This window comes from Lagopus leucura, unplaced genomic scaffold, assembly GCF_019238085.1.
Source record: "Lagopus leucura isolate 7727_CA_CO unplaced genomic scaffold, USGS_WTPT01 Super-Scaffold_100004, whole genome shotgun sequence".
NCBI lineage: Eukaryota > Metazoa > Chordata > Aves > Galliformes > Phasianidae > Lagopus > Lagopus leucura.
The window spans coordinates 61,531,504-61,559,360 of NW_024962264.1; the positions used below are offsets into that span (position 1 = coordinate 61,531,504).

The following is a 27,857-nucleotide window of genomic DNA, read 5'->3' on the forward strand; positions in this document are numbered from 1 at the left end:
ATCCCCGGCCGGAAGAGGAAGGCCGCCGGGCGCCGAAGAGAGCCGGGGAGGAGCCGCCGCCCGCAGCATCCCTAGGGACGGCTCTCGGCGGGCGGAGGAGCGGTAGGTGGCCTGGCGCGGGGCTGGCTCTGCCGGAGGGTGGGAGGGAGAGAGAGACGGAGGGCGGCCTCGCCTCGGCGGCACTGCGGCTCCCGGCGGCGCTGCGGGGCACTGCGGCTCTGCCCGGGCGGCGGCCGGGACTGCGGGTCCGCGCTGAGGACGACGCGTCTCCGAAGGGCCGCCCCTTCCCCCGCTCGGGTTTCCTCTGCTTTTGTGCCGCTCTGGGAATTTTTTTATATACTTTTTTTTTTTTTTTTTTTTTTCTTCCCCTGGTTAAAAAAATTCCTCATTTAACCTGAGCCAGGACTTTGTTAAACACTCAGAGGAGCCTCCCCAAGGCTCGGGTGGGTTAAAGGCAGAGCTGGGCGATTTCAAGAAGGTTGGTAAGGGAGTATCAGGTGGTAGAGATATCAGGAACGTGGAACATCCAAGGAGCAGATCTCCTTCCTGCATTAAACCGTGACTCACAAAGATCAAATGTTACGGTCGAGGTGAAGTGCTTTGTTTTTGCTGACGGGATGCCGGGGCCTAATAAAATGTTTTGTGGTTTCCTGCCTAGCAAAAAAAAAAATAAATAAATAAAATAAAATAAAGTAAAAAATGGAGAGATTGGAACAACAAAAGCAGTGGAGCACAAAGGCAGAAAGATGGAGTGCTTTGGAGGTTGCATAAGGGAAACAGCAGCCATGTAGCCCAAACTCCATTCCCTGAAAGGTCAGTGCTGGCATCAGCAGGTTCAAGCTGCACACAAGCTGAAATGGCAGTGATTTACGTGTAAAGGATGTCGCCCTATGTAAAGAACATTGCAGTAAAGTTCAGCTTGGTGATTCAATTCTGTGAATGAACACACAAATTGTTAGGAAAAATAAGATAGACGTTGCCATGGTTAACCCATCCCTTGGCTAGGCAGATGCAGAGCCAAGGATTATGTCTAAACAAATGGCTGCTTTGGGTTCCAGAGATTCTTAAGTCATTTGGATAAATAAGTACTACTAAATATTTGTAGTGTTGATGACATATCATTTTAAATAAAAGGATATTGCGTGAAGTTTAAAGTGCCAAATTCTGACCCCGAGAAGAGACAACCATGGCTCTACGTACTGAATGGGGGATGAGACTCAGGAGGGCAACCCTGCTGATGGAGATTTGGGAGTTTACTGTGTCCAGTTTGGCATACCACAGTATGAAAAGAACATAGAACTGTTAGAGAGTCTCCAAAGGGGAGCTACAGAGATGGTGAACGGTCTGGAGGGGAAGACATGTGAGGAGCAGCTGAAGTTGTTTGGTTTGTTCAGGCCAGAGCAGAGGAGCTGAGGGGAGGCCTGATGGCAGCTGCAGCTCCTCATAGGGAGCAGAGGGGAGCACTGAGCTCTGCTCTGTGTGACAGCAACAGGGCTGAGGGAACTGCATGGAGCTGTGTCAGGGGAGGGCAGCTGGGGGTGAGGGAAAGGGTCTGCACTGAGGTTGGTGGGCATGGAACAGGCTGCCCAGGGCAGTGGGTGCAGCCCTGAGCTGCTGGAGCTCAAGGAGTGTTTGGACACCACTCTGACATAGGGTTTGGGTTTGGGAGGTCCTGTGTGGAGCCGGAAGGTGGGCTCCATGATCCTTGTAAGTCCCTTCCAACTTGGGATATTCTATAACTCTATGGTCTTGAACACAACCAAACTGCTCTGCTCACTAGCAGATTTAAATGTATTATGCTAACTTAAACAGATTGCATGTGGCCCCCTTCCATGGTTACCTCATGGTGTTTGAACTTTAACAACATTTCAGTGCTGGTAAATTGAATCCACAAGTAAGGAAATGTCATGAAAATATTTATAACTGAACATAACAAAGTGTTAGATCTTTAGTTAGTATAGCAGGATGTTATATACACATTGACTTGTATGTAGAATACGGTGTCTTGTCTAGGATAGGATTTGTATAAAAATGTGCTCAGTGTTTTCTGTCCTGATTTATTAAAACCAATGGGTTTATTGGTATTGAAGGACTTTCAGCTGAATTTAATAGTTTCCTTTTTTCCTCTTTTAATGTAACAAATAATCAGGGATTTTTGCAGTAGATGGGGCTTCACTGTCTTATCACTGAGATGTACTGTAATGTTTTACAAACCTGCAATTCACAGTTTCGTGGTTTTTTGTATGGCTCCATGTGTTTGATGTCTGTTGAAGTGGAAGTTTTTCAGAATATGGACTGACTTTTTTATTTGTTAAATGAACGTCTGCATCCTTGTTTAGGCTTTTAACACTGTTTTGGAATGTTTTCAAAGAAAGAGTTCCTTCTGATAGTTCTGATAATTCTGACAGGGTGAAATGCTGCCTCAGTCATTTGGTGCCCCAATTCGTATCCTGTCAGTGGCCGTCAGGCAGAAATTAAGAAGAGAAGTTTTCAAAAACTGCTTGTTTCTGAAGTATCTGCTGCTGTCCAGCTGTAAGGATTTGTCCCGAGGGCAGCATTCCTGCAGTAGTTTGGAAGTTTACCTTCTTTTTTTTTCTTTTTTTGTTTTCAAGTGATATTATCATAGTCATTTACAGTGTACTCTGAAAGTGTAAAAAGTCTATTAGTTACTTGAATGCAGATAATCAAAATGAGAGCACCTTGTCTGTTTTAAAGCAATGCTGTGTTTAAAACATTTGGTAAAGCTTAACAAACTTTAAATGCTCCTTAGTCCTAGGCTATATTTGGGACGTTAATCTAAGAGGGTTCATAATCTTATTGCCTTTGTTGCTTGGTTTTCATGAGGGTAAATTTGGTACAGAGCTAAGAACTAAGTCTAGAGAGATGAAGTCCTGTTCCCTTTGAAAACCAGGCAGTTTAATATAGCCATAACTTATGTTTATTATTATGAGACCCATAAAAAGCAAGAATGAATCAGTAAAATACTGTTATGAAAGGCCTGCAAAATGCTTTCTATCTTTCTGTTAACCAGATATAAATGTAATTGTTTAGGATCAGAGCACTTGGGAACATGGCTCTGAGAGAGAGAGAAGCCAGCAGCAGCTCCGCTGATGACAAGCAAGAGCAGAACTGCAGTCGTGTTATTACGATTGTCTTCCTGGCACTCCTCATCGACTTGTTGGGATTCGCTCTCATCTTGCCGTTGTTTCCTTCCATCCTTGATTATTACAGCCAGACTGAGGTAAGCAATAGAGGAAGGCAGCCTGCTCAAAATGTTAGGCATGAGACATTTAGGGAAGGATAGAATAAAATTCCTTTGTTTCAGGGCAACCCAAATAGCTGTAGGCAGAACAACATCCAGCACATTTAAACTGTTCGTGGAGTGATGATTTTTTATTTTTTTGTGAACTGAGGTAAGGTTCCTCTTTCTTGCTATTTCACTGAAATTAGAGATTTGTTCTGAGGGAAAATTCAGTTATTTCCTGGGGGCTGTCCTTTGTAATTACTTTATACTGGTCCTGGCTCTTCCTATTCGTTTGATTGTTGCAGTGATCTTCGTCTCATCTAAAAGATGAATGCTTTCATGTAGCATAATGTGTGTTGCTTTTGAGTGCTGTTTAGTTCTGAAAACGGATATAGAAGATCTGGCTGCAGTATAAGATGCACTTGTATCTAGCTGATAAATTTGTTTGCCCCAGGCTTGTTTATCAAAACAAAGAGCCAGACACTAATGCCTAAATGCATGATGTGCTCTGTAATCGAATCATACATTATGGTATGCAAAATCCATCCCTTATCATCTGGCTGCTGAGAGCAGTGGTAGCAGCAAGAAGTCCCTGAGAGGTTTTCGTAATTCATTCACCAGCAGTAGCTGAGGACTGGATTGGGTGGAGTGGATGGGCTGAGAGCTGGGCTGACGAGAACTTCCTGAAGTTCAGCAAGAGGTGCCAAGCCTGCAGCTGGGGGGAACAGCCCCAGGCACCAGGATATGCAGGGGACACCCATCTGGAAAGCAGTTCTGGTGGACACCGAGTTGAGCATGGAACAGCGCCTTGCCCTTGCTGCCAAGAAGGCTAATGGTATTCTTAGCTGCTCTAGGCAAAGCACTGCTGATGAAGAAAGATGATCCTTCTGCTCAACTCAGTGTTGCTGAGGCTGCATCTGAGTACTGTGTCCAGCCCTGCACTCCCCCAATACAAAAGAGCCATGGACTTGCAGAAAAAGTCCAGCAGAAGCCTCCAAGATGACCACGGGAGGAAATGGCACACCTCTGCTATGAGGAAATGCTGAGAGCTGGGACTGCTCAGCCTGGAGAAAAAGAAGCTCGGGGGATTTCATCAATGTCTATAAAGACCTGTACCTGAAGGGAGAGTGCAAAGAGGATAGAGTAAGCTTTATTCAGTGGTTCCCAGTGCCAGGACAAGAGGCAGTGGGCACAAACAGGAACACAGGAGGTTTTATCTATACATCAGAAAGCACTTCTGTGCTTCGTGGGTGGTGGAGTGCTGGTACAGGTTGCCCAGAGAGGTTGTTGGGTCACCTCTTAGGAGATTCTACTTTCTCCCACCCCCAGCATCACATTCACTATTTTCAACATCTGTTCTTAGAGGAGAGATGACTACTATCTAGGAATGAAGGGCAAAAAGTCATATTGTTTCATGCTGTGCAGCTGCTCATGGCTTCCACTGTCAGGTGTTTGTTAGCACATAAGATGAAGTTGTCAGGGGAAAATTATTTTTGCAGCCCACACCTCTATCTCACAGTCCCTTTCCAGCCGCACTCCAGCTGCAGCTGTAGGTTTGTCTTTCCTCCTATTCTGTCTCTAACCCTAACTGTAACCACTGGGATCTTCCCCTGCTTCCAAAGTATTTCTTCTAGCCAGGATTTTCACCTTTTTTTCCAGGACCCTCTTTTCAAGCCCTCCTCCTCATCTCAGCAACCATTCTTTTTCGCTCCATCTCTTCATTTCTGTGGAGCTAACACCCCTGGCTCTCCTAGTCTAGATCATCTGTACTCTATCTGTAGAGGGATAGAGTGTCTCTCGGGCTGCTTTATTAATTGAAGGATGTGGAACATGCCATTTTTAGTCTAGATTTTATGAGCAGTGGGACCGATAGTTTAAAAAATTCTAATCCAGACATCTGCCCACCCAAAGACATATCCTCAGTCACCTGTTCCATGTTAGCATTCACAGTTTAAGCTATTTTTAGCCTATGACAACAGGAAATTTTCCCTGGGAGGAGAAGGAGAGGAGGAATCATTTAACATCATGACTAGTTCACTAAGCTCTGATGCTGTCTTTGGAAATAAAGCAGAGAAACAGTCTTCCTGCTTCTATTTCCCAGCTATCTGTTTTGCAGGATGGATTCTATTTGTCATTGCAACGTGGTGTGGACTGGTTTGCAGCAATGGTTGGAATGCCTCCAGAGAGGAAATACAACAGTGTCTTGTTTGGAGGTATGGAATTAAAAAATAAAAATAAAAGTTAAAAAAAATTGCAGTACTTTCAAGTTACCTCAATGTTGTTGTGAGGAATGATGAAAAATTGACCAAAAACAAACAAAAACGCACAAAAAAGTCATCACAAGTAGCATACTTGCATCTCTTGCAGTAGACTAAAAATGATTTTGTTTTTGTAAAACTAACAAAGATGAATTATTTGGACAGCACTTCTCTGTCATTTGGAGGCATCTAGACAGGCAGGAGGAATGGTCCAAGAAGAACTTTATGAAATCCAGTGAAGACAAAGTGAGGTCCTGCCCTCAGGAAGGGCTAGTCCCTGTTGTTGATGTGGGCTGGGCACTGACTGGCAGGGAGCAGCCTTGCTGAAGGGTCCTCAGGGTCCAGGTGAGCAGCAAGCTGAGCCTGCAGTGTGCCCAGCAGCAAGGGCACCAACAGCACTTGGGCAGTGTGAGCAGGAGCAGAGCCAGCAGAGGGAGAGAAATGCTCCCTCCACTCAGCACTTGTTAGTACGCATGATGTGCACTGTGTACAGTTCTTACTCCTCAGTACAAAGACGACATCCATAAACTGCAGTGAGTTCAGCAGAGGACTGTGAAGATGGAGAGGCTGAGGCAGCCTAGAACTATTGGCAGCCTTACAGTAATAATGGAAGGGTTGACGTGAAGGCTGTGAGGCTCTTTACTGAAGTGCATGGTAGCTGGAGAGGCAGCAAGGCATAGGTCTGAAGGAAGAGATGTTCGGGCTGGAAATAAGGAGAAACTTTCACAGCGATGATGGTCAGTGGAATGAACTGCCCAGAAAGGTGTTGTGGTCTCCATCCTCAGAGGTTTTCAAACTCTGACAGGATGAACCCGTGAATGACTCAGTCTGACCTCAGAGTTGATCCTATAAGCCACTGGAGCTGACTTTTTTTCAGGTCCCTTTTAACCTGAATTATCCTAATTTGTTCTTCAGATTGCTTCAGAAATACAGGCCTTACTGTTGGACTGCTAGCTGAGAGTTAGAAGCATGCTGTGCTAGACCCTGCACAGTCACAGAAATTACTCTCCTTTCTCAACTGATTGGAAATCAGTCAGTAGGAAACACCAGAACTGGAAGCCTGTGAGTTCAAGTCCCACCTCCCCTAGGCAGCTACAGTGCAGCACTGCTTCTAGGTCTTATTAGTCCTATTAAATGCAGCAGGGCTGCTGACTTGCATGGTCCAAAATCCTTTGCTGTCACTAAAACACTCCAAGGTGGGTGAGCTCCTACAGAGGTAGTGCAGGAAACCCAGTGCTTACATTCATTCCAATTACTGACTTTGAATGGTAGGAAACAGTTTAATCCCTCAGAAACTGTTTTCTGTCTCCTCTGAGGCCTGGCTCCAGGCCTTCTCCTCCTCACTCCTCTTCACAATCTCAGGCTGTGTTCAAACAAGGGGCTGGAGCTCACAGTCATGTCCAACTTGCTGCCTTTCATTTTCCTTGCTGTGTCCTGCACTCCTGGGAGTGCTGTATCCCTGGGTTTGGCTCAGTGACTTTCACAGGGCAGGAGAAATCTCTCTTCTCTTTCCAGAGATGTCCACCTGACCTGACCTTTTTGTTCACTGAAGAAAATATAACGTGTAACTGGGAACATACAGATAAAATGTTTGTCTCGGAAAGGAAGCTTTTACCTCTTGATAGTATCTGTTTAGGAGAAAAGCGTTCAGGAGCTGTAATGGGCCATGATGGGAATGTCCACTAATTACCTGACAGCTGCGGGCAGTGAGAGTGGGTGCCACTTTTGGTTCCATCTCTTCTGCTGGCTTTGCTGACAGCCCCTCTTAGCCATCTGATTTCCTAAATCAAAAGAAGCCTTTTCTTTATCCTAGATCAGCTCTCTGCCAGATTGAGTTGAATTAGCTCACTGGAGAGCTGACCAAGGCTGCAGGAGCAGGGAAAGATGGATAGGCTTTCTTAGTTGTAGTCAGCTGCTCTTTCAGCCCATCTTTTCTGACTGCACCTTAAATGGTTATAGTGGAAAGATTCATCACACTTTGATGTTAAGCAGAGGCAACCACGATCTTCCTGTTGCCTGGTGGAGCACGGAGCATAGAATTGGAAAGATACTTGCAAGGTTATCTTGTTTCTCCCATTGCAGGGCATATTCTGTTGTCTTTCAGCATTGCTTAGACTGCAACCTCTTCAAGGCAGAAACCTTCCTTGCTGATGTCAGGACTCTTGCCTTGGCTGCCAAACTCTAACTGCCTTGACCAGCCGCCGCCTACACCTTCTGCACAGTGACTCAGGAGCTTTATTTCAGCTCAGGCTTGGGCCCACACTTAAGCTGTATCATAGGTACAGCCTTATTTCCACTTGTTTTGCCTCAGAATGTCACCAGACAGACTCTGCTTGTGGAACCCTGCTCTGCCCAGTCCACACTGTGTGGCTAGCGAGGGTACTGCCAGTGTTGTCACCCCCAGCTCCCAGCTTGCTCCTTTGACATGGCTGGGCATTTGTGGTGCTTCTCTCCTAAACTTAAACTTAAGTTAAGGAAACTTCTCTCCTTAACTTAAACTGCCAGTGTGTGGAACTATAAGAATCTTTTAGACTTTTGAGCTGTTAGGAACTGCTCCCCCTGAGGTATTCAGTATCAATATTCTGCCTCCTTTAAGCTCTGTGGGAACAGTACTGCTCATCTCTCCTCAGTCTTTTCTAGCTTTGATAACAGGATGATCTGAGATGCGTAACCCAGTTTTTTCTTCAGAGGAAAAATTGTGACAGCAAGGCATTTATTTGCCTGCTTGTTGAGAGCGTGGTGCAAATTAATGTGTATGTGAAGCTTGAGATGGCAAGAGAAAAGAGGAATTAAAGATCACAGAAGCTGGAGGCAGATTTCAAAAGACCCTTGGAGTCTGTTGGAATCACTCCTACCTCTTAGTGTGTCTCACTAACAGCAGTGCTTATGTCTTTCTTTCCATGATAAGAAGGAAAGCTAATTATAAGTGGCAGAATCAGGTTCAAACAATCAAAAAATTCTTAAAAGAATTATGACTATTAAAGGCTGCATTATCTCTGCATTAGGAACAGAAAATATATGAAGTCAGTTTGGAAAACATTGGAAAATCTGTGTACCATTATAACCAGTGAGTTTCAAACCACTCCTCACCCATGAAGTAACCAATGACTCATCCAGCTTATCCTTATTACTCTGGTCTGTCTGTGGATTTGCCTCCTCAGTGAAATAACGATGGAAGATCAGTGTTCTGAGGGTGACTTGGTTTCAGAGAGTATGCTATTCTTTGTAGATGTTGTTCTACATTTCATTGTGTGCTTTTAATGGACATAATGGAGTCATAGGTCTGGGACAGTTGGACTTGGTATCTGAAGATGAAGGCAGCACATCTGAAGATATACATTTTTATCTTTTATTTATTTTTGTAGGTCTGATTGGCTCAATGTTTTCCATCCTGCAGTTTTTCTCCTCTCCCCTCACTGGAGCTGTATCAGACTGCTTGGGCAGAAGGCCGGTCATCTTGATGACAGCGGTATGTGTCTCACACTGGTTTTAGTCATGTGATTTCACTGTGCAGTTGAAGGCACTATGATCCTGTGGCTAGCACAGAAGATGGGAGCTTCAGTCTTCTAGATCTGGTGGTTGTCGACTACCTGCCAAGTCACTTGGTTACACTTCCAAAACAGATTGCTTAAACTGAAGTTCCCAGATCCATAATTGTACATAAAAGGCACCAAAATACCAGTTTCTGGGATTTTCCAAAATTCCTTACCTTTGTATATGAGAATCTGACTTCAGGTGTACAGTTCGCAAATGTGAGACGTAATCCCTGTATATTGAATTCCCCAAGTGCCTGAGGGCTGATCACTTCATGACCTGTTTCAGAGAGCCTGGGGTTTGTTGGTTAGGCAGTCCTATATTACTTTTCTTATGGAAATGATCATTCTTCAAGAAGTTTTCTCTCTTGCTAGTCAAAGTACAGCGCTCTAGTTACAGAAGCATGTACATACATACATGGTGGAACTTGGCAATGAGTGATATCCAAAGCCAGCTGTCCTGTAGGGCTGTGGAGACTGAACTAAAGAAATATATGTGTTTATGATTGATTATGAAATTTAGTGGCTAGAACTCTTATTTTGAACTCAAAATTCTCTTGGGAACAAATGGAACAGCATGTACTAAAGTGGTCTTATGCCTGGACTGATTTAGCTCCCTTTAGTTTTCCTTGATCTTCTTATTCTATTGGTAGTATCACAATTATATGGAGATTTTGTGGCTTTGTTTCTACTCTTTTGTATTGCTCTCCAGGACATTGCCCTGTATCAGTATATTCATGTGTGTCTGTTGTATAGTTTTTGGAGCAGCTGTTGAAAGTCAGGAAAACAAACAAAACAAATGTTGAGCAGCAAAATGTGCAGAAATAAGATACATTTTCCTGCCCTTTGTAAGAAACCCTTTCTTACTTGCAGATGGGTTTGATAACATCTTATGCACTATGGGCTGCATCTCGGTCTTTTGGCGTTTTTCTTCTGTCCAGAATGATAGGTGGAATAAGCAAAGGGAATGTCAGCCTCTGCACAGCTATAATTGCTGACTTGGGCTCTCCAAAAGCACGGAGCAAGGGCATGGTGAGTAACACATGTGAAATATATACTTGGCTTTATTGGTTCACTTTTAATTGATTTCAGGTGCTCAGGATGTCTTCCTCAGATGTGTGTTCATTGATCAAGTGAAAACATGACTTTAATATTATGTTGCTTTTGAAAACATACCAGGTCACTTTGCTGGTGAGCCCTCAGCCTTTATGTGTCTATGACTTTCACCTACAAGTGAAATGCAGGTGTCCTAGATGTGGAAACAACTACAGGCCTAAGTGTTAAATCTATTACTCCTGTTGATAACTTTAATCCCAATTGTAACAGCTGAGAAAATAAAAGATCCTTCATCTCAGAATGGCCCAATTTTGGTAACAGGAGCCCAGTTACAGGACAGCCCATTTTTCTAAGCTTTCTAATCTGTGGAAGTGCAGCAGCGCTGCCCAGTATGCCTCCTGCCTTCACTGGATGATGCACTGACTTTAGGATCTGGGCTCAGCGGGTGGTGGATGTGGTGTTTGGCTGACTGAGCAGCAAGTGTTACGAACAGCTGCCCTTTCCTCTTCTAAACAGCAGCAGACCAGATGGAAACACCCTACAGGCTGAACTTTGGCTGTGGATTGCTAGTTAGATCTTTTATTTTATAAAAGCCTCAGGGCCCCAAACCTCTATTAACAGCTCTATAAATCACTGTGTTGCACAGCTGCTCCTTGGGAGGGGATTTCACAGTGATAGCTAATGAATTTTCCAAACTATTTATTATAATCCTGGGGAACAAAAATACATTTATGGGGAAGGACAGGCATACAGCACCAGTAAATAAAATGGGTCACATCTTATTTTTAGGGCTCGAGAGCAAGTAGTTTAGTACAGCATGGCTGACATCCATATGGCTAAACTATTTCTTCTCTTCTTTTTCAAAGCAGAGTAGGCATGTTCATGCTGCTTTTTGGAAAGAGTCCTGACTGATGCTATTCCCAAACTGTGCTGTAGCATTGCCTGAGAGGATGCTGCTTGAGGAGGCTGAAACAGAACAGGACACATGAGCATGATCTCACCTCTTTTAGTTTAGTACTACAAGTAAAGTCAAATAGACTAAAAAAGCAAGAAAATGCTCTCGTGGGGTGGCACAAGTTTAGGTCCTGCATGTGTGAATGCATATGTCTCAGCATATCTCTTAAAAAAAGTGAGGCACATTCTGCACTGTTCTATTACACCCAGGTAGTTCTGAGAAGCCTCTCATTGTTTGCTATGTTCCTAAATACAAAAATTACCAAATCAGTTTAGAAGTGATAGACATTGTGGAGCTCTTGGAGCAGGTCCAGAGGAGGGCCACTAAGATGATCAGAAGGCTGGAGCACCTTTCCTATGAAGAAAGGTTGAGGGAACTGGGCTTGTTTAGCTTGGGGAAGTGAAGTCTCTGGGGAGACCTCATTGTGGCCTTCCAGTACTGGAGGGGGAACGGCTGTTTACGAGGGTGGATAGTGATGGGACAAGGGGAATGGTTTTAAACTGAGACAGGAAGGTTTAGTTTAGATATTAGGAGGAAGTTTTTTACACAAAGGCTGGTGATGCACTGGAACAGGTTGCCCAAGGAGGCTGTGGATACCCCATCCCTGGAGGCATCCAAGGCCAGGCTGGATGTGGCTCTGGGCAGCCTGGTCTGCTGATTGGTGACCCTGCACATAGCAGGGGGTTGAAACTGGATGGTCATTGTGGTCCTTTTCAACCCAGGCCATTCTATGATTCTGTGATCACTGTGTTTTCCTACCACGGTGCTATCCTTCCTTGTCCAAACAGTTTTACACTACTAAAGTTTATGCTGTGGCTGAAGGATCTGCTGGCTGAGCAGTTCCTGAGGTGAGAGTCATTCTTGCCTTTCTCAACTTTCTTTCACTCATAATCATATAAGGCATGGTATCCCTAGATATCCTTTCATCAAACTGCAGCTTCTCACTGCCACTTTGCTGCTAAGGTGAAAATAAAATGGGATATTTGGAAATAACAGCTTTTTCACATTCAGTGCTGTGCATTCCTTACATCCTCAAGGTGGTTACATTTGATGTTTACACTTCTTTAAGGCAAATAAAGGTCTAGTTTTAGAACTGAGCTAACTTAACAAACTGGGTCTATAACTGTGTCAGTGTCCGTTTGTCTCTTTGCAGGCAATGATTGGTGTTGCTTTCTCCCTTGGTTTTACCCTGGGTCCCATGATTGGAGCTTATCTAGCCATGGAGACAGAAAAAGGAGAAGTCTTCTACCTCCGTTCAGCACTATTAGCACTCACGTTTGCTGCAGCTGACTTGATTTTCATCTTCTTCCTGCTTCCAGAGACACTTCCCAAAGAAAAACGGGTAAGCAGGATTTGAGAACTGCTGAGATACTGGATGTAGTGAAGAAAGGGCTAAGCCAACATCTCAGGAATTTAGCTAATTCCTGGGACTAGCATTTAGTATTATCAAAGTGGTTGTAAGATGGTCTCACCTCCCAGCCCAGGGCAATATGAGAAATGTTTGTAATTAGCATGAATGATTAATTGCTGGTATTGCTGTGGTCAAAAGCTAATGGGAACCTGGGAGGGAGAGAATAATTTTTAAACTATGATTGGAATGGTTCCCTGGAGAAGAATTTCAGCCAATCATAACAGTGCACGCATCAGAGTCTGTGGATCTTCTTCCAGATACCCAGTATATATTAGAATTTTTTAAAACTGTTGTCTTGTCTGTGCTTGGTAATTTTGAGCTCTGAAGTAGCAGTGACTCTTATTTCTGAGCTGTTCTGTCTTCCACAGATAAAATATCTACATATGCTAACATGCAGTGACTTTTTGCATTTGTGGAGCTGAACACTTGTTAGCATTATGGTTTCATATCGTGTGACTGGGTGCTATCCAAGCTCTGTCTCTGATACAAAGTCTCTTGGAACATTCTCCTTTGGTGTGGGAGAGACTGAATTCAGCCCTTGGTATCTGAGTGAAACACTTGATTTGAGGTCTTCAGCTGGATCGATTCTTTCCTGTCATGCCTTGTTTCTAAGCAGCACTCACCCACTGAATCATGCGTGGTCTCTCGATGGCCAAAGGAATTTGTTGTTACTAAGTGCTGTTCACAAACCTTGTCTGCAATGCTCCTGCCCAGGCAAAACTTCAGACCTTCCCTGATTGTTTGCCAGCAGGGTGTGTCTGATGTGAAGTTGTTTGCTTGCGTACCTTCCAAAGCACTGCAACTTCTGAAATTCATTAATTAATTAATGTTTTTAGAGCTCTTCCATGTGTCATCTGTTCCCCTTTCCTATTTGGCTGTTTCTAAGCATTCCAAATAAAATCCTGCTGTTGGTTTGAGCTGTACATTCTGAGCTGATGGCAACATATTTATTGTAAGGAAGTGCTGTGGAGTCACGTTCTGTAACAATTCCATCTTAGCTGAAGAGAGAAATAGCCATGGGGCCTCACCACGTGGTTGTTGACCACTTCTCTTCCCATTTCATTATCCTCTTGAGAGTTCTACTGGTAAGCTATCTGTGTTAGTCAACATGACTGAGCCATGATAAGAAAATGAATACTCTCTTCCTGCACTTTGGACTGTGCCTTCATGCAGCAGCAAGTATTAAAAGAGGAGGATTAACAGTTCCCTCTGGGATCAGGTGGCCAAATCCCAGTCATGCTAAATGCAAGGTGTTTAATTGCTAAGCTGACCATGATTTGTCCTCCCACCTGGAGTGCAAGAGGAGCAGTTTTCTTACACTCTGCATGGCAAGGAAAAGGCAGGCGTGTTGTCTGCCTTCTGGCACTTGTCTGGACAGTGGTGGGGCAGGTGTTACTAGAGTGTCAGAATGGAGTGCACTGGAATGACATGGCTCTAAAAAGGGGGAAGTGGTAATGACAACCGGTAGGAAGTTGCATCAGTGATCACACATCTGTTTCCTTGACTTATTCTGTGTTCTCATGATATTTGTGTTCTTCTCAGTCCTCTTTTTATAGAGGAATAATAGAACACCCCAAGCTGGAAGGAACCCACAAGGACCTTTGAGTCCAAGAGGCTCCAGAAAAGAGCAAATCTTCCTTTCATTCATGTTGGAATTAACTTGTAAAACCAGGAAGGTGACGGATCAGGGTGAGAAAGCATGAAACATCATCCAAAGAGTTTTTGCTATCCTTCTTACTCTTTTTCCCACTATTCCTCAAGTTTTTCAGGTGAAAAGGGACCAGAGGCTTACATGAGGTGTCCGGAAGAGATGCTGCCGTGACTTGCTTGATAGAAGGGTTGAATGGAAACGTGCCAAGTAGAACTTGGACCCTTTCAGAGCTTTTGTGTTATTTTTAGCTAAGCTAGCTGCAAGCATTGCTGGCTTGCTAAAGGGAGGGTCTTACTTTTTTCTCTGCTGTTCAGCTACTCATGTAAGAGCCACATGTAGGGCCATGCAGAATCACTAGCAAATTCAAGATAAAATAAGGGTTCTTTTCTATGCATGATAATCAGTGTCTGAGTCAAAGGTTAAGGCTGCAAGGCCCTGGCTGCCTTCCCCATCTGGACCCACTGTTACTTCAGGACACAGTCCTTAATACCTCTGCAATGGAAGAAAGCAGCAGACACTGTGAGAAATGCCTGCTGTTCGAGGTGCTTTGGGTGATCATGAAATAAAACTGAGCAATTCTGGAATTGCTCAGAAGTTATGAAGAAGTTATGAGCATAGAGGTTAATCACAAGTTAAGACACTGCAGATTTTGAACCTGCAAAGAATCTAAACTGTACAGCACGTAACAGTCACAGCAGTGGGCAGCGTGTGCTTTGTTGCTTGGGGGAGCAGAATGCTTTCATCAGTTGTAAGAAAGTTTTCATTTATCAGTGGATGAAGTCATTTCTAACTTATTGCTTTAGGGCAAAGGTAGGAGAATTATAGAAGAAGTGTATTTCTACAGAGATAAAATCAACTTTGTAGTAGCCATATTTGTATCTGACATGACCAATCATTAAAAGACATACAAAGTGCAGATGTTTTTTAATACTGGCAGACATTCCTGAGGAGACTTACTTGCTACTGGGTTCTGTATGCAACACTACAAACTCTGTGGTGCCAACAAATGCAGGAACTGAGGATTGTGACAAGCCAGCTTCAGGAAATCCTCTTACAGACCTCATAAAAGCACGAGGAAACTTCTTCTTGGAAGTGTCTACCCTCTGCAGTACACACAGTGGATGGGAAATAAATAGCCCAGTTTGCCTTATGTGGATCAGCAGCTTTATGGCTTTACATAATACCAGCCTGCTGTATTGAACTGACTGCTGTGCTCCAGAGCTATGCTGCTGGATGCTCACAAGCTCTGTCCATCAAAACAAGACAGAGGTAGAGTTAAGAGCATTTTGAAGATTGATTTGTTTACAGCTTTCTTACAGAGCAAGCCCTCAGGCTGTGCACTGAGGTGAAGTCCCCCTGATAATGTGACCTTTAGTCTCAGCCTTTGAAGGGCAGTGTTTTCTGCCTTGCCCAGCTGGGCTGAGAAGGAAGCTCATCACATAAAGCCAGTGCAGTGCTTTGGGGGTGTTCACTGCCAGCTGTGACAACTAGAGATTCTTGAGTCTCTCTTCCTGTGACTGTCATGCAAAGTGACAGCCTAAATTCTCCTATTTCAAAGGGAGATATTTCCTTAAGAATTTGCAGAGTATTTTTTCTACGTATGTATATTTCATATTTGACAATAAAAATAAACAAAAAATTAAATTCTCAACAGATGAAAGAATAAGCATCTCCAGAATTGTTGATGAGGCACAGGAATAGCATTGCTGGGTACAAAATGAGGTTGAGCTGAGCAGTACTACAAAATAAGTTTTGTCCTGTAAGAAACCACACAGCACTGCTGTTCAGAATCTCACTAGAAATATCTCTGAAGAATGACTCTCTAAAAGTGGTATTTTCTGTTGCTTCCCCAGGAGGTGTCACTGGCTGGCTAAAAGAACCACCAGTGCCCACACAGGCTGTCACTTGATGCACTGCTACCTGCTGTTCTCACAGCTGTAGCACGCTGCAAATCCTCACCTTCCCATGAGCTTGCAGGCAGGTGTGCCAGTATTTACCCAACATGCATTCACTGGACAGGAGGGATGATGAGAAAAGCCACCAAATCAAGCCACCTTTGGGCTGTGGAGAATGAGCTGTTTCTGCTTTAAGATCAATAAGCACAGAAATGTTATAAAGCAGTAGATAGTCACTAAGTATACAGAAAAGTTAGGCTTAGTAAGATTATCACACTGTAAGGATAATCAAAGACAAATGGAAAATGCTCACCAGTGTTGGGGGCTCACAGTAAACTCCCCATGGAGCAATCTGCAGAAAGAGATCCTTCCTTGCTGGCAGTCAGCCCTTAAATGGAGTCTCAGAGAGGTGCAGCCAGGCTCCCTTCCTGGTAGCCCAGGTGAATTGCCTTCACCTGTGCTCCCATGGCTGACTCACTGCTTGCCTCAGGTGGTCAATCAGAGGTTTGGGCCGTGATCAACATTTCCCATACGCTGCTTTTTAGGGAACTCAGGGAAAAAGCTATTTTCTTTTTCCAGAGAAAGCTGCTAGCAGTGCTTTGCCTTCTGGTTATAGTGCTGGAGACCATTCTGTATTCAGAAAGTCTGGGATGTTACTGAATGTCACTCACATTTCAATAGCAGTTGCATTGTTTCATTTCAGGTAGTTTATTTATATATCAAAGCACTTTTGAATGTTCCTGTCAATTCCTTGTGGCAGTAAGTGCATCAGTTTTTGAAATAAACTTCTTTCTTTGACCAGGTCTCCTCTGTGACAACCAGGTTTCAGGCAGCAGCTGACCTGCTCAGTCCTTTGGCTTTATTTCGGTTCTCTGCAGTCACTCAAGGAAAGGAGGCCCCTTCAGATCAGAGTAAGCATTAGCTGGCTGTTTGTGTTGGATTGGATGACTTTTTGTATGTGGAGATGGTTTCTGTTCAGAGACTTTAGTCATGCAGTTTTGGAAGCAGCACTTCGTTAACTGTTCTACAACTCGCTCTCTTGATTTATGTGCTCAGCCTGGTTTTAGAGATCAGTGTTTTGAGGGCATCTGACTTGCTGCTCCCTTGTCCTTTAGGCAGGAGCTAGCTGGGGTAGGCTGCAGTAAGTGAAGGGCTTTAAAAAGACAGAGGTGTGAGTAATGGGCATTTGGGTACACTGGTCTGAGCTGCAAAGCGGGAAATTTCAGCCAGATTTTTCTTATTTCAGGGTATGGAGATGTGGGTTTAAGCTGGACATTTCCATTCATTGAATTATTTAAACCATGAAAAATAAATCAGCATTTGTTAGGTACACCTGGCACATTGGCTCTGCTTTAGCCAATCTTGTCTTGAAAGCAGCATTCAGGTGTTAGACTGCTTGCAGATATTGGTTAAGAAGAAATAAATCAGGGGATGTATAGCAGCACAAATGTGAGGCAGAGGAACCGGACTGGGTGAGTGAGAGCACTGTGACACAGGGAGAGATCAGGTTTTTTGGCCCTCACAAGAGGGGAGGAAATGTGCAGAAACCATTTTGTGGCATATCTCGAATGGATGTTTAAAGTGAAGATCCTTTTCCTTGTACAGTTATTAAACGTTACTCCACTATTGCTGTTATATTTCCAAGCAGTGCCTGAACAATACCACCATAACTTTTTCTGGGGGGTGTTTTCTTTATTTAGATCTTCAGAACCTCAAAATCTTGGGCCTGGCTTACTTCCTGTACCTCTTCCTGTTTTCTGGATTGGAGTATACGCTGAGTTTTCTTACTCACCAGCGATTCCAGTTCAGCAGGTATAGTATGCATAAGAGATAAATGTTGTTTATTTTATTTAAGATATTTTCCAAAATCTTAAAGTCTTTTATTTTCAAGTGAGACACTGAGGTTAGTAATAGGCTAAAAGCACTCACTGCGTTCAGTTCCACTTGGGCTCTGCAGGAAGAATTTAAGAAAAAATAGGCATGCTATTTATCACAACAGGAAATACTCTTTGAATTCATAACTTCTAGGACCTAAAAAGAAAGTCAGTACACAAGATTAAATTAAAGCTCCTGAATTAGCTACAGCTGGGGGAATGTACTAATTGATATGCATAGAAGCTTTTCTCTTCCTCCCCAGAAGAGTTCTTCAGTATCAGAGCACAAGAAGGCCAAGGATGAAGGGATAGCTATTGACCTATGCTGCTCATCTGAGTCCTGTGTTGCATATAGTGTTTGATTGCCTTTAGTCAGACACTAGAGAAGAAAGAGAACAGAATCCACTAAAAGAAGCTCAGCTTGAAATACTTTTCCTTCCAGCTCATAGGACGATTTCCAGCCAGGAACCTGATCTTACAGCTTGATTCCTCATGTTTGTCCTCATGTTTGAGTAATTCTCAGGATTTTGTTTCATCTCTCCATGTCTGTCTTTCATTACAGTTTGTGGCTTAACGAATGTGTGTGCAACAGGGAAAGGTCTCCTAGTATGCTAAGCCTGCATCTGCACAGTCCTTTCAGCATAGACACGCAGTGTGATACACAGCTTAATGCTGACTGTACGGGCTGTGTGACAGACAAGCTTGTTATAGAGGCGAGAACTTTCAGCTGTGAATATCCATGTGGTCAGGTAGCTAAGAGAGGTGAAACTGGAAGAATGACCTGAGGGTGGAGGGAGTGCTAATGCACACCTCCCAGAGTGATCCACGATCAGCACTGTGCCAGTGCCCATCCTGTGCCTTGATCCTCAGTCGATCTCTACGTGAGCAGTGACAGCAGTTGTGAGAAAGCAAAGTGCTCACTGCTCAGAAGCCAACAGCTCAGTGCGTACAGCAGGGGCTGCCATGGCACAGGGTGAGGGTTGGCTCTTTGTGTGCCACCCTAGTAACAGATCAGCTCCATCGTTGTACTCCAAGAGAGCACTGCAGTACTTGCTGGCAGCCATCCCATCTCCACATGAGATCTCAGCTGCTACCTTCTTTCTGTTTTCCAGCCATGGAAATTAACATCAGCTGTAGTAAGAGCTGTGCACTGCCCGTGTGAACACCTAAAAGCATTTTCTCTCTCACCTTCAGGAGAGGGTCAGCACTGCACCTGCCAATCCCAGGGTGGAATTCTGTATGCATGACTGTGTCAACTGTTTTTGCCTCCCTTCCAGTATGCAGCAGGGCAAGATGTTTTTCTTTATTGGAATAACAATGGCTGTGATCCAGGGAGGCTATGCTCGCCGAATAAAGCCAGGAAATGAAATCAGAGCCGTAAAAAGGGTAAATATATATGTCAATATTTTCTTTCTTTTCACTCACAAATCTGATGCATCCATTTTCAGTCTAAAGAGCGATGAGAGATGGTTGGAGGCTATAGCTGTGCTCGTCTGATCAAAAGAAATCTGTTTTCATTGAAATGACTTCTAGATGTGAATAATAAGCAGCTATTGCTCTAACTGAACTTGGGAATCTCAGAGGTGTTTCTTAGCATATCAGCTATGCTATGACTGAAACTTCGTGGATAGCTGCAGTAGGAAATGTGAACAGTGTCTGTGCAAGTTGAGTGAAATGCTGCGAAGGTTATGCTTTGTTTCAAAGTTTTCTCTTACAGTGTAGATGCTGAAACTACTAAAGCAGCTTCATGGCTGATCTGTCGTGCCTTTCTGGTTTTTCTTGAAAGCTCTTTCAGCTTATGAAACCACCCTCATCCTGCTCCCTGGCGGGCAAAACATAGGATATGCCCGTTGTGTCGTAGAGGAAACATTTCCCTGTGAAAGAAAGCTGGCACAGCCCTGCTAGCACCACTTTCTCCTCTGCATCCGCTTCCTCTACGCTCTCTGTCACCCCGCTGTGTTTGCTGCCACTGTTCTGCAGTTGATGCAAGCCGAGGCTCACCCTGCTCATTTCAGTACTCCTTCCTTCCTCTTCCCTGCACAGAGGGGTGTGGGTACCTTGCTGAGATCAGTTAGCTCAGCTGGCCAATGGCTGTTTGTGAACACATGTGCACTGTGCAGGACCTGCTGGCCCCTGGATGCTCATCCTGCAGGTGCATGTGGCTTGAGCAGCTCGTATGGGAGCTCCTCCTTTTGCTGTAGTAATTCTGGTGATTCCTTTACGAGCCTGTACTGTATGGCTTATGCGTCTTCTCTTGGCACAGCAGTAAGCCAGAGGCTTTAAAACTGAGTTATCAAAACAAGACATTCAGCGAGAGTGGAATTACAACATTCAGTTGTGACACGTGCAGCAGCCTTTAGCTCTCATAGGAAAAAAAACAGATCAGTTACGTATATGAGGCAGGGGAACTGGAGTTGTTTCTTGGAAGAGAGAAATGATGTTGGTTTCTCCTGTAGCAAATCCATTTCAAATGCCATTCCCCTCATTTTTTCTTCTTGGCTCCATAAGTACGGACTCCAAAAGCTCAAGGGCAGGATGTGATCCTTCGAGTCAGCCAGCTCTGCTGAGAAAAAACTGAGGAGCTGTAGTCCTATTGCTTGCAAGCTTCTTCATGTCTTGGTTTAGCTCAGGAGGTAAAGAGTTAAAGTGAGATTTCTGGACTGTTCAACTCAGCATGAGGAGGGGGGAAAAAGTAAATCACGTGAAAGAAGTGCCCGATCCGATTTTTTTCAATTGCAGAAAATCAGTCATGGGCTGTAACTATAGCCTGCCTGAAGGGGTGACTTCAGCACATGGATTGTCTGCAGTGTGATAGGGAGAGAACTGAGAGGTGAACTGTGTGGCCATCCAGCTAAATTTAAAATGTCCATTCAGGAAGAAAGGGCTTTCTGCTTCTGGTCGAAGTGTAGGGCATCAGCAGAAGAGACGTGGCAGCACAGCTGGGGTTAGGCTGTGACAAGGATGGCTTACATGTAACGCTGTGACTCCTCCATTCTGCAGGCCATTTTGTTGTTGATTCCAGCATTCCTGTTAATTGGATGGGCTGCAAATGTGACCCTGCTGAGCGCTGGACTGTTGCTGTACTCGTTTGGTGAGCTATTCAAAAGCACAAGGAATTTTTTCTGCACATTAAAAAAAAAAAGCTGCATGTCTTATTTCAACCTATGTATCAGAAGCTGATGTTTCTGTTTATTAAATCTAGAAGGAATAGTGTCTGTTGTTTTCTGATGCTGTTTGTATCCAAGGAAGTTGCCATGGTGACGGCTGAACGCATCCCCAGTGCTCCTGCTGTCCCATCTCACTGTGGGGCTCTTGAGGTTTTTTTTCCTTCTCTTTCAGCAGATCTTAGAAGAAAAATATTCACTGAATGCTCATCTCAGGAAAAGCACCGACAGAGCATTTCTTTATGTTTTCCATTATTCAGGGAAACAGCTACAAATCATTTGGGTTTATCTGTGATGGAGCATTGCTGAAGTGCGTATCTGGGAAAAAAAAGAATAAAAAAGAGAGACATGAGATATTCCCAGTACTGGCAACTATTGCTAAGCAGCTTCAAATAAGACTAATTATGAAAGAGGAAGACAGACTCATCTTCTGCACAATACAGCTTGATTTAAGAGTAAACAATCACAGAATGCATCTCCTTAGTGCCTTACTTGTGTAGGAGCAGCTGTGTGTTGGACAGGCTTCAAGATCTAGATCTTTTCTACAGCTCACCTTGATTTTGACAGCCTCAGTGAGAGCTGGTATTCATTCTGTGTGACTGTGCTTCTATGTTAAAAGCCTGGTCCTCCAAGCTACGCACCTGGGTGCAGCATGCCAGCTCAGCCATCCAGAAAGAGCCTCTTCTTCCCCTCTCTCCCTCCCCTGCCCCAGGAGTTACAGCAACACGTTTATCCTTCTGCTCTCCAGTTGTCCTTTCCTTCCCAGAAACGATTCAGCTTTGTATGCTGAAAGCATTTCCCTCTTGGCAGAGAAGGTCCCTGTTTCAGTAAGAGGGCAGTGCTGGCCGCACAGCTCTTGGCTTTTGTTAAAATGTTGTAACCTCTTCGAGTTGGACTTAACTCTTATTTCCACCCAAGGCAGAAGGTGGCTGCGGCTCTCATCCATGACTGAAGCCTTAAGCACGGCGCAGGGCCGTTCTGCTTACAGGCACCTCACAGTCTATTGGAAACGTGAGAGATTCCTTCTCCCTGCTGCCCCGAAAGGTCTGCAGCGAATTGGAATCGTCCCAGTTAGCTGCTCTGACCTGGCCGCCCCTTTCCCAGGGGCTCCTGGAATGGAGCACTAATGGGAAACACCTGCGCAGAGCGTTCCTGGCTCTGGGCTCTTCCTGCAGGTTGGCTTTGAGGGGGTGTTTTCATTACTGAACGGGATTAAACCTTATGATTCATTGTTGGTACAATGCCTCAGAGCTCAGCATTTTTCTCTGCAGTAGTAACGAGTTTGCACCACATGTTTGTCACTGCTGCTGGTAACTGAACTCTGCTGTTCACTGACAGTCTGTTTTGTGGATTTTTCCAGCTGCTGCCATTGTTATCCCGTGTTTGTCTGCAGTGGTTTCAGGCTACGGTGAGTGCTCGTTCTGGGGGGCAGCCCTCAGTCACTTAATTCAACTTTCTGCACAATGGGCTCAAATGAGGAACTGACCTCAAGTTTTGAGATGCAGCAGCAGGAACTCGGGTCCTTGTTACACCTCTGGTACAAAAACGCTGGCCGAGTGACTCAGGCAGCTTGGCTGAAGTGTCCCCCTCCTCCCAGCTGCAGTTACGAAGAGGGAGATCATTCCTCCTTCATTCCTTCTTCATTCCTCAGAGAAGATGGGGATGTGTGGTAGTGGTTGCTTCGTTACCTCACAAAGCAGACGTAGCTGTGTTGGCAGCTGTAGAAGACAGCTTTCTTCAGCTTTGGTTCATAAGCAAGGTTGCCACACTGCAGTGCTGGCTGAGGGGAAAAGTAAGGTGATGGGATTTCCTATACCTGCACTGCCTCAGCAATTCCAGAACTGCTCTGAAATCTAGAGAAGCAAATGTAGCTTTTCTAGATAGAGTAAAGCTTTTTGTTGGTTTTGGAGTGTGGGCTTGGTTTTTTTGGTCTGTTTGGTTTCTGGGGTATTTTTTGTGAGCAGGGAGTCACAAGGTGGCCGTGGACAAGCACGCTTGACAAGTCCTGATGTTTTGTTTTAATGAATGTTTACCTTAGGTGAGAATGAAAAGCACGGCTCAGGCAGTAAGTGTGAAATGAAAGGAAGAACAACAGCATGTGGGAAATAAGTCCAAAAGAGCTAGAGCAGTACCCTGCCCTTTACGCTGTCCTTGCCCCAAGCAAATCAAAGCTCCAGGCTGACTGATGGCTCTCTGCTTGTCCAGGTTCTGCCAGCCAAAAAGGAAGAGTCATGGGGATCCTGAGGAGCCTGGGGGCCCTTGCGAGGGCGCTGGGACCTGTCCTGTCAGCCACGGGTGAGTGGGGCTGTGTGCTCCAGCCAACACACAATGGCACTGTAGGTGCCTGCAGCCCGACTGGGGAAGAAGGGAATGGGGAACCACAACCCCTGTTCCATGCAGCGTGTCCCAGCCTCAACTCTGAGCTCAGTTAAATCTGAGAGAGGTCGGAGCCACTTTCCTGACCATGGGGACAAACAGCCGCCCTGCGGTGCAGGCAGTGAGCTTCTGGAAGGGAAGGGACAAACTTCAGACTATGGCAAAGCTAAGATGGCAGAACAACTGCAGGGCACAGCACGTGTAGTGCCCTTTCCTCCAACTCCAAGCATTAGATCTATGCACATCTCATTGGAGCAGATCAGTAGCAACAGCATGAGACACTCAGGAGCAGCAGACAGCTCTGACCAGGAGCAGCTGAGGAGCATGTGCTAGGGACAGTTAGAGCTGCCCCGTGACTGAAGCGGGTAAGTGAACAGGAACTTCCCCTATTTCTATACCAAATGAAAACACCCTATTTAAAACAGGTGTTTTTTATCGTGTTGTTTTGTATTGGAGGAGAACTATTGCCAGCAGTACTATTAGCCATCTCCTGTTTATAACGTGCAAGCAAGAGCATGCACTAAAGATTCAGTGGTCATGGCTGTACTGGCACCTGTGTTCTCCATTTTATCAGCAGCTCTGAGTGCTGTTCACGTACGTGCAAGGACAGTTATGCTAAATATAACAAAATCTGTTTCCTTTTCAGTTTACTGGCTGGCAGGGGCAGAGAGTTGCTTCACCATCTGTGGAGCTTTTTTCCTCATCCCCTTCATTTTACTCGGTTCTATCAAACAGCAGACAAAGGAGGAGTAGGCAAAGGCAAGAAGAAACCAGAGCTATCACCAGTTTCCAAGGACCTCCCCACCACCCGATTCTCACCACCTGAGTCCACTGACCAAACTGGGAGAAGAGGATGTTGTGGAAAGCAAGGTGCAACGACCACATGCAGTAACAGCGGGCTGCAGATCTCTTATGGCCTCCACAAACACTTCAGCTGACAGCCTCACAACTGCCTTGGCCAGTTTTGAAAATGAAACCAAAAAAAAGAAAACAAAACATGCTGCAGTTTAGAAAAATATGAAGACCATCAGACGAGGCTTGGCAAGCTGAGACCGGCCTTACGGCAGCGCTGCTGCACACCGTGCCCCAAAACGACAGCTGGACATCAAGTGCTGCTGCCACCACACTGCAGCCCATAAGGAGCTGCTCTCTGCGCATCTCCTTTGCCATCAGCACAAGCCTGGTGAACCCCACTGCCCAAAGCCTCCACAAAGAGGATTCTTCTGCCTCCAGCTAGCAGAGAACAAATGTACAGGAGCTGTCTGACAGACACGGGATGCTGCACTGCCAGTGATGAGAGCCGCACAAGTTATCTGTCAGTGGAGCTGGTAAGAGCCGTATCAACTGCCTTAAAACCTGACAACCAAAAAGAAGAGCAAGCAGCACGCTCCAGGCTTCCTGAGCCTGACTGGTACTTTGGTCTTCAATGGATTGGTTTTACTGCACTTAAAATTAAATTGAGCTGTTTTATATTTCTGGTACTGCATGTTTTTTGATGACCAACCACTGTTCGTTTACATTACAAATAAACTGTTACATTGTGCACTCATCCAGTCAGTAATCAGTGCAAACCCAACACTTCTACTATGATTTGGCACAGCAAAACTGGAGTCCAGGAGCCCACAGCAGGGACCAGAATCCTCCAGCAGCCAACAGTGCTTCCAGCAGGGCTGGGGCAGGTTCAGCAGAGGTTGTGCTGGAAGGCCAGGGGAGGGAAGGGGTTTAGGGGAAGACGAAGGACCCCTCCACCTTCTCACCACACCCACCTTCTATTTGAGCTCAGCTGGTTCGGCTTTTTAGGGACCAGTTCCTGCCAACTGCTCAGGTAGAATGCCTGGGAAGGAAGCCCTGCAGGAGCCAGTTTAAGTATTGTTTCCAAGAATACATTAAATCAATGATAAATGACTAACAGAAAATGGAGCTAATTAATTAAATGTTCAGGTTTACAGCTGTAGAACAGCAGAAGTTTTGAAAGCAAATAGGAATGTGCTTTTTTTAAAGAGTTTTATTTGTGAGTAGAACTTAATTGATACAAGAAAAAGAAAAATACAGGACTTTAATTTGCCCCAGAGTGTGTAACCATACCATACATGACTACGTTTCATTTGTAATACAAAGAATTAAAAGAACAAACTACAAAATTTGAAATTAAAAGTCATTGCATATGTGGTCAAAGATAAATGGAGGGACTCCATTACTGAACTGAAACATAGAGCAATTAGTAATTTAATTACGACCCTGCAATAAAACACAATTTAGCAAAATAAGTATTGTATGCTTCCTAGTGTACAGAGGACATACAAGGTTAAAGTACAAGCTGAAAGCCATTAGTGCCATGCAGCCCTGACTAAACATTGCTGTTTAGGGGTCTCTCTGCACAGTGAGTTACTGCTGCTTCAGTTCCCACCGTACCCCAAACAGGCAAAGCTCCATTCCTCACAGCATTCAAGACTACTTGGAAAGCTCTTTGCTCACCTGAAGCCTTACAGCTCTGATTGCCATTTCTGCCGTTTTCCCTTCGCTGCCTGAAGCCAACCCAAGGTACCGACGCCCCAGGCCTAATGTAGGCCTTTCTAACCCCCAGCTGCTGAACCCATCTCTTCTGCGATGCTTTCTACTACGTGAATTGTAAGGCATTAAGTTCTCTGCTATTCTTCCTATCGACGTCGTCCTGCAGTGAACACCCACCCTGTTTGCTGCACGCTGCGAGCCAAAGCGCTGCCTTCTCCCACGCAGGAGTTCTCAACGTTTCTGCTTTAAAACCAGGAATGCTGCCACTGGGAGGCGAGGAGCGACCTTCCCTGCTTGGGGCTGGGGCAGTGACAGCGCCTGGGGGATTCCTGCAAGCCTCACCTCTCATCTTGAGACTACTTACCCTATTAGTGATAGAGCATGGCAGTAACTGGAGAAGAGTTAATTCAGTAGTGAAAGTGAGTTTCTTCACCATGCTACGTACTAAACAAACATTTATAGCAAACATCTGTGAAAATACATCCTTAAGAAGGTTAGCTGGAATTCCTGTCCTTTACTGCTGGCAACAAGAACAACAAAATAAAGAAATACCAGTTGTGAGGTTCTTTGTAAGTGAAAATAATATCGAAACAAGGTTCAATGCTCAGTGTAACACATTTACATTTTTATCACAGGAAGAAATAGTTGCAAAATGCTGCAGATGGGGTTTCTGTGCAGCAGGTCTGCACCTGCACCCAGGGTATTTTTGAACAGGTGGAACAAATCTGTGCTAAGGCCTAAAATGCAGCCGTCTGGGCTTCGCATCACCGCAGACTGATCTTTTCACTGCACCCAACAGCCAAATCACCATCTGACAGATTCTCAGGGAGCCGAGGACTGATTTCCCTCAAGCTGCAATCCCTGGACAGAGGGCTCCATCAACACACATGGCGCAGTTACTTCAGTCCTACACAAGGATGGCTTCAAGCGCCAGGTGTAAGTGAGAAACACTTCCATTTTGTTACTGTAGTCAGAAGTGGGGAAAGAGTGAGGAAGGAATGGATGGTCACAAAGCTTTACTGCTACCTGATCAGTAATCACAAGATTGCAAGCTTACATGTCAGTTCGAGAGCACATCCCCTGAAAACACCACTGCAAAAGCATCCTTGCTAGAAGTCACCAGTTAAGAAGAAATTTACTTATGACTTGGAGCAGAATTTTGAAACAGAACGCTGCTCATGGTAAGCAATTTGTGTTGCACTCTTAATGGCAAAAGCTTGGTTTTATCCTTCCGTAAAGCGGTGTAGGCTTTAAGGTATAAACAGTGATTCAATGCCTCTACATGGAAGTCATTTATATTTGCTTAGAAATTAGGGATCAGATCGGTGGTAGCTGCTGAAAACACAGGATTAGCACCTTTTTGGATGTTAATTTCTGGTTATAACCTTAAACGATCAAGCCATAACTTGAGGGGCTAGTTGGATTACTTGTTGCATTCATGTACATAATAAGACAAAACACTCAGTACAATCTGGTACATTCTAGTGGTTAATGAATTTTAAAATATGACAGTGTTTCTGCAGTGTTTGGCCTTTAGGAGTCACTCTTCTTTTTGCTCTTCTTCAGGAAGGAAGGAGTGCGAAACTTCTTTTTCTTTTTCGATGGGGACTTTCCTGGAGATTCATCACTACCTGCATCAGCTGCCGTCCCCTCCTCAGCTGTTGGAGTCGCTGGTTCTTCAGCAGGCTGAGGCTGGGGTTCCTTATCTGCTGCCGCAGGTGATTCTGTTTGGCTTTTGGACACGTCTTCATCGCATCTCCCTTCCTCCTTTCCTAAGGGAGGGAAGCTGAGTGCTTCTGAAGGCTCATCAGGGGTGAGATCTGGGAGGGTTTGCTTCAAAGTTGCAGCATCACTGTCATCTCTGTAGGTCTGGTCCTGCTGTGTCTCTAATGGACGGACAGAGAACAGCACAGTTAGCTCACCGTGTCC

The 27,857-nt window shown here is 44.8% G+C and overlaps 2 protein-coding genes across 10 annotated transcripts in view; one reads left to right on the forward strand and one right to left on the reverse strand.

Annotated features, from left to right (window-relative positions):
* On the forward strand, positions 1-25,684 carry MFSD10 (major facilitator superfamily domain containing 10). 4 transcript variants are annotated; one of them, XM_042871251.1, is made up of 13 exons: positions 1-102; positions 3,052-3,241; positions 5,361-5,457; positions 8,868-8,971; positions 9,909-10,067; positions 12,200-12,388; positions 16,806-16,914; positions 17,704-17,815; positions 19,155-19,263; positions 20,878-20,968; positions 22,402-22,449; positions 23,247-23,336; positions 24,153-25,684. In XM_042871251.1, the coding sequence occupies exons 2-13, from the start codon at positions 3,071-3,073 to the stop codon at positions 24,353-24,355; spliced, it is 1,482 nt and encodes a 493-aa protein (XP_042727185.1). In that variant the 5' UTR covers positions 1-102; positions 3,052-3,070; the 3' UTR covers positions 24,356-25,684. The 4 variants fall into 4 exon arrangements, with proteins under 4 accessions (XP_042727185.1, XP_042727187.1, XP_042727186.1 ...); XM_042871253.1 differs by having other exon boundaries at positions 24,064-24,266; XM_042871252.1 differs by having other exon boundaries at positions 7-102; positions 3,032-3,241.
* The window catches only part of ADD1 (adducin 1), a 58,526-nt gene continuing 56,073 nt past the window's right edge, over positions 25,405-27,857 (reverse strand). For 5 of the 6 annotated variants that reach the window (XM_042871239.1, XM_042871236.1, XM_042871237.1 and 2 more), the window contains one exon: positions 25,405-27,814. In XM_042871239.1, coding sequence (XP_042727173.1) covers positions 27,462-27,814 — 353 coding nt within the window. In that variant the 3' untranslated portion in view covers positions 25,405-27,461. The remainder of the gene's footprint in view (positions 27,815-27,857) is intronic. The other variant, XM_042871240.1, reaches the window with a different exon arrangement.

Excerpts from the sequence above, each read along its gene's own strand:
- MFSD10 (XM_042871251.1), top strand. The coding sequence starts at position 3,071 with ATGGCTCTGAGAGAGAGAGAAGCCAGCAGCAGCTCCGCTGATGACAAG. Across the intron at positions 10,068-12,199 it reads AAGCACGGAGCAAGGGCATG|GCAATGATTGGTGTTGCTTT; the intron begins GTGAGTAACACA and ends GTCTCTTTGCAG. Across the intron at positions 20,969-22,401 it reads ACTGTTGCTGTACTCGTTTG|CTGCTGCCATTGTTATCCCG; the intron begins GTGAGCTATTCA and ends GGATTTTTCCAG.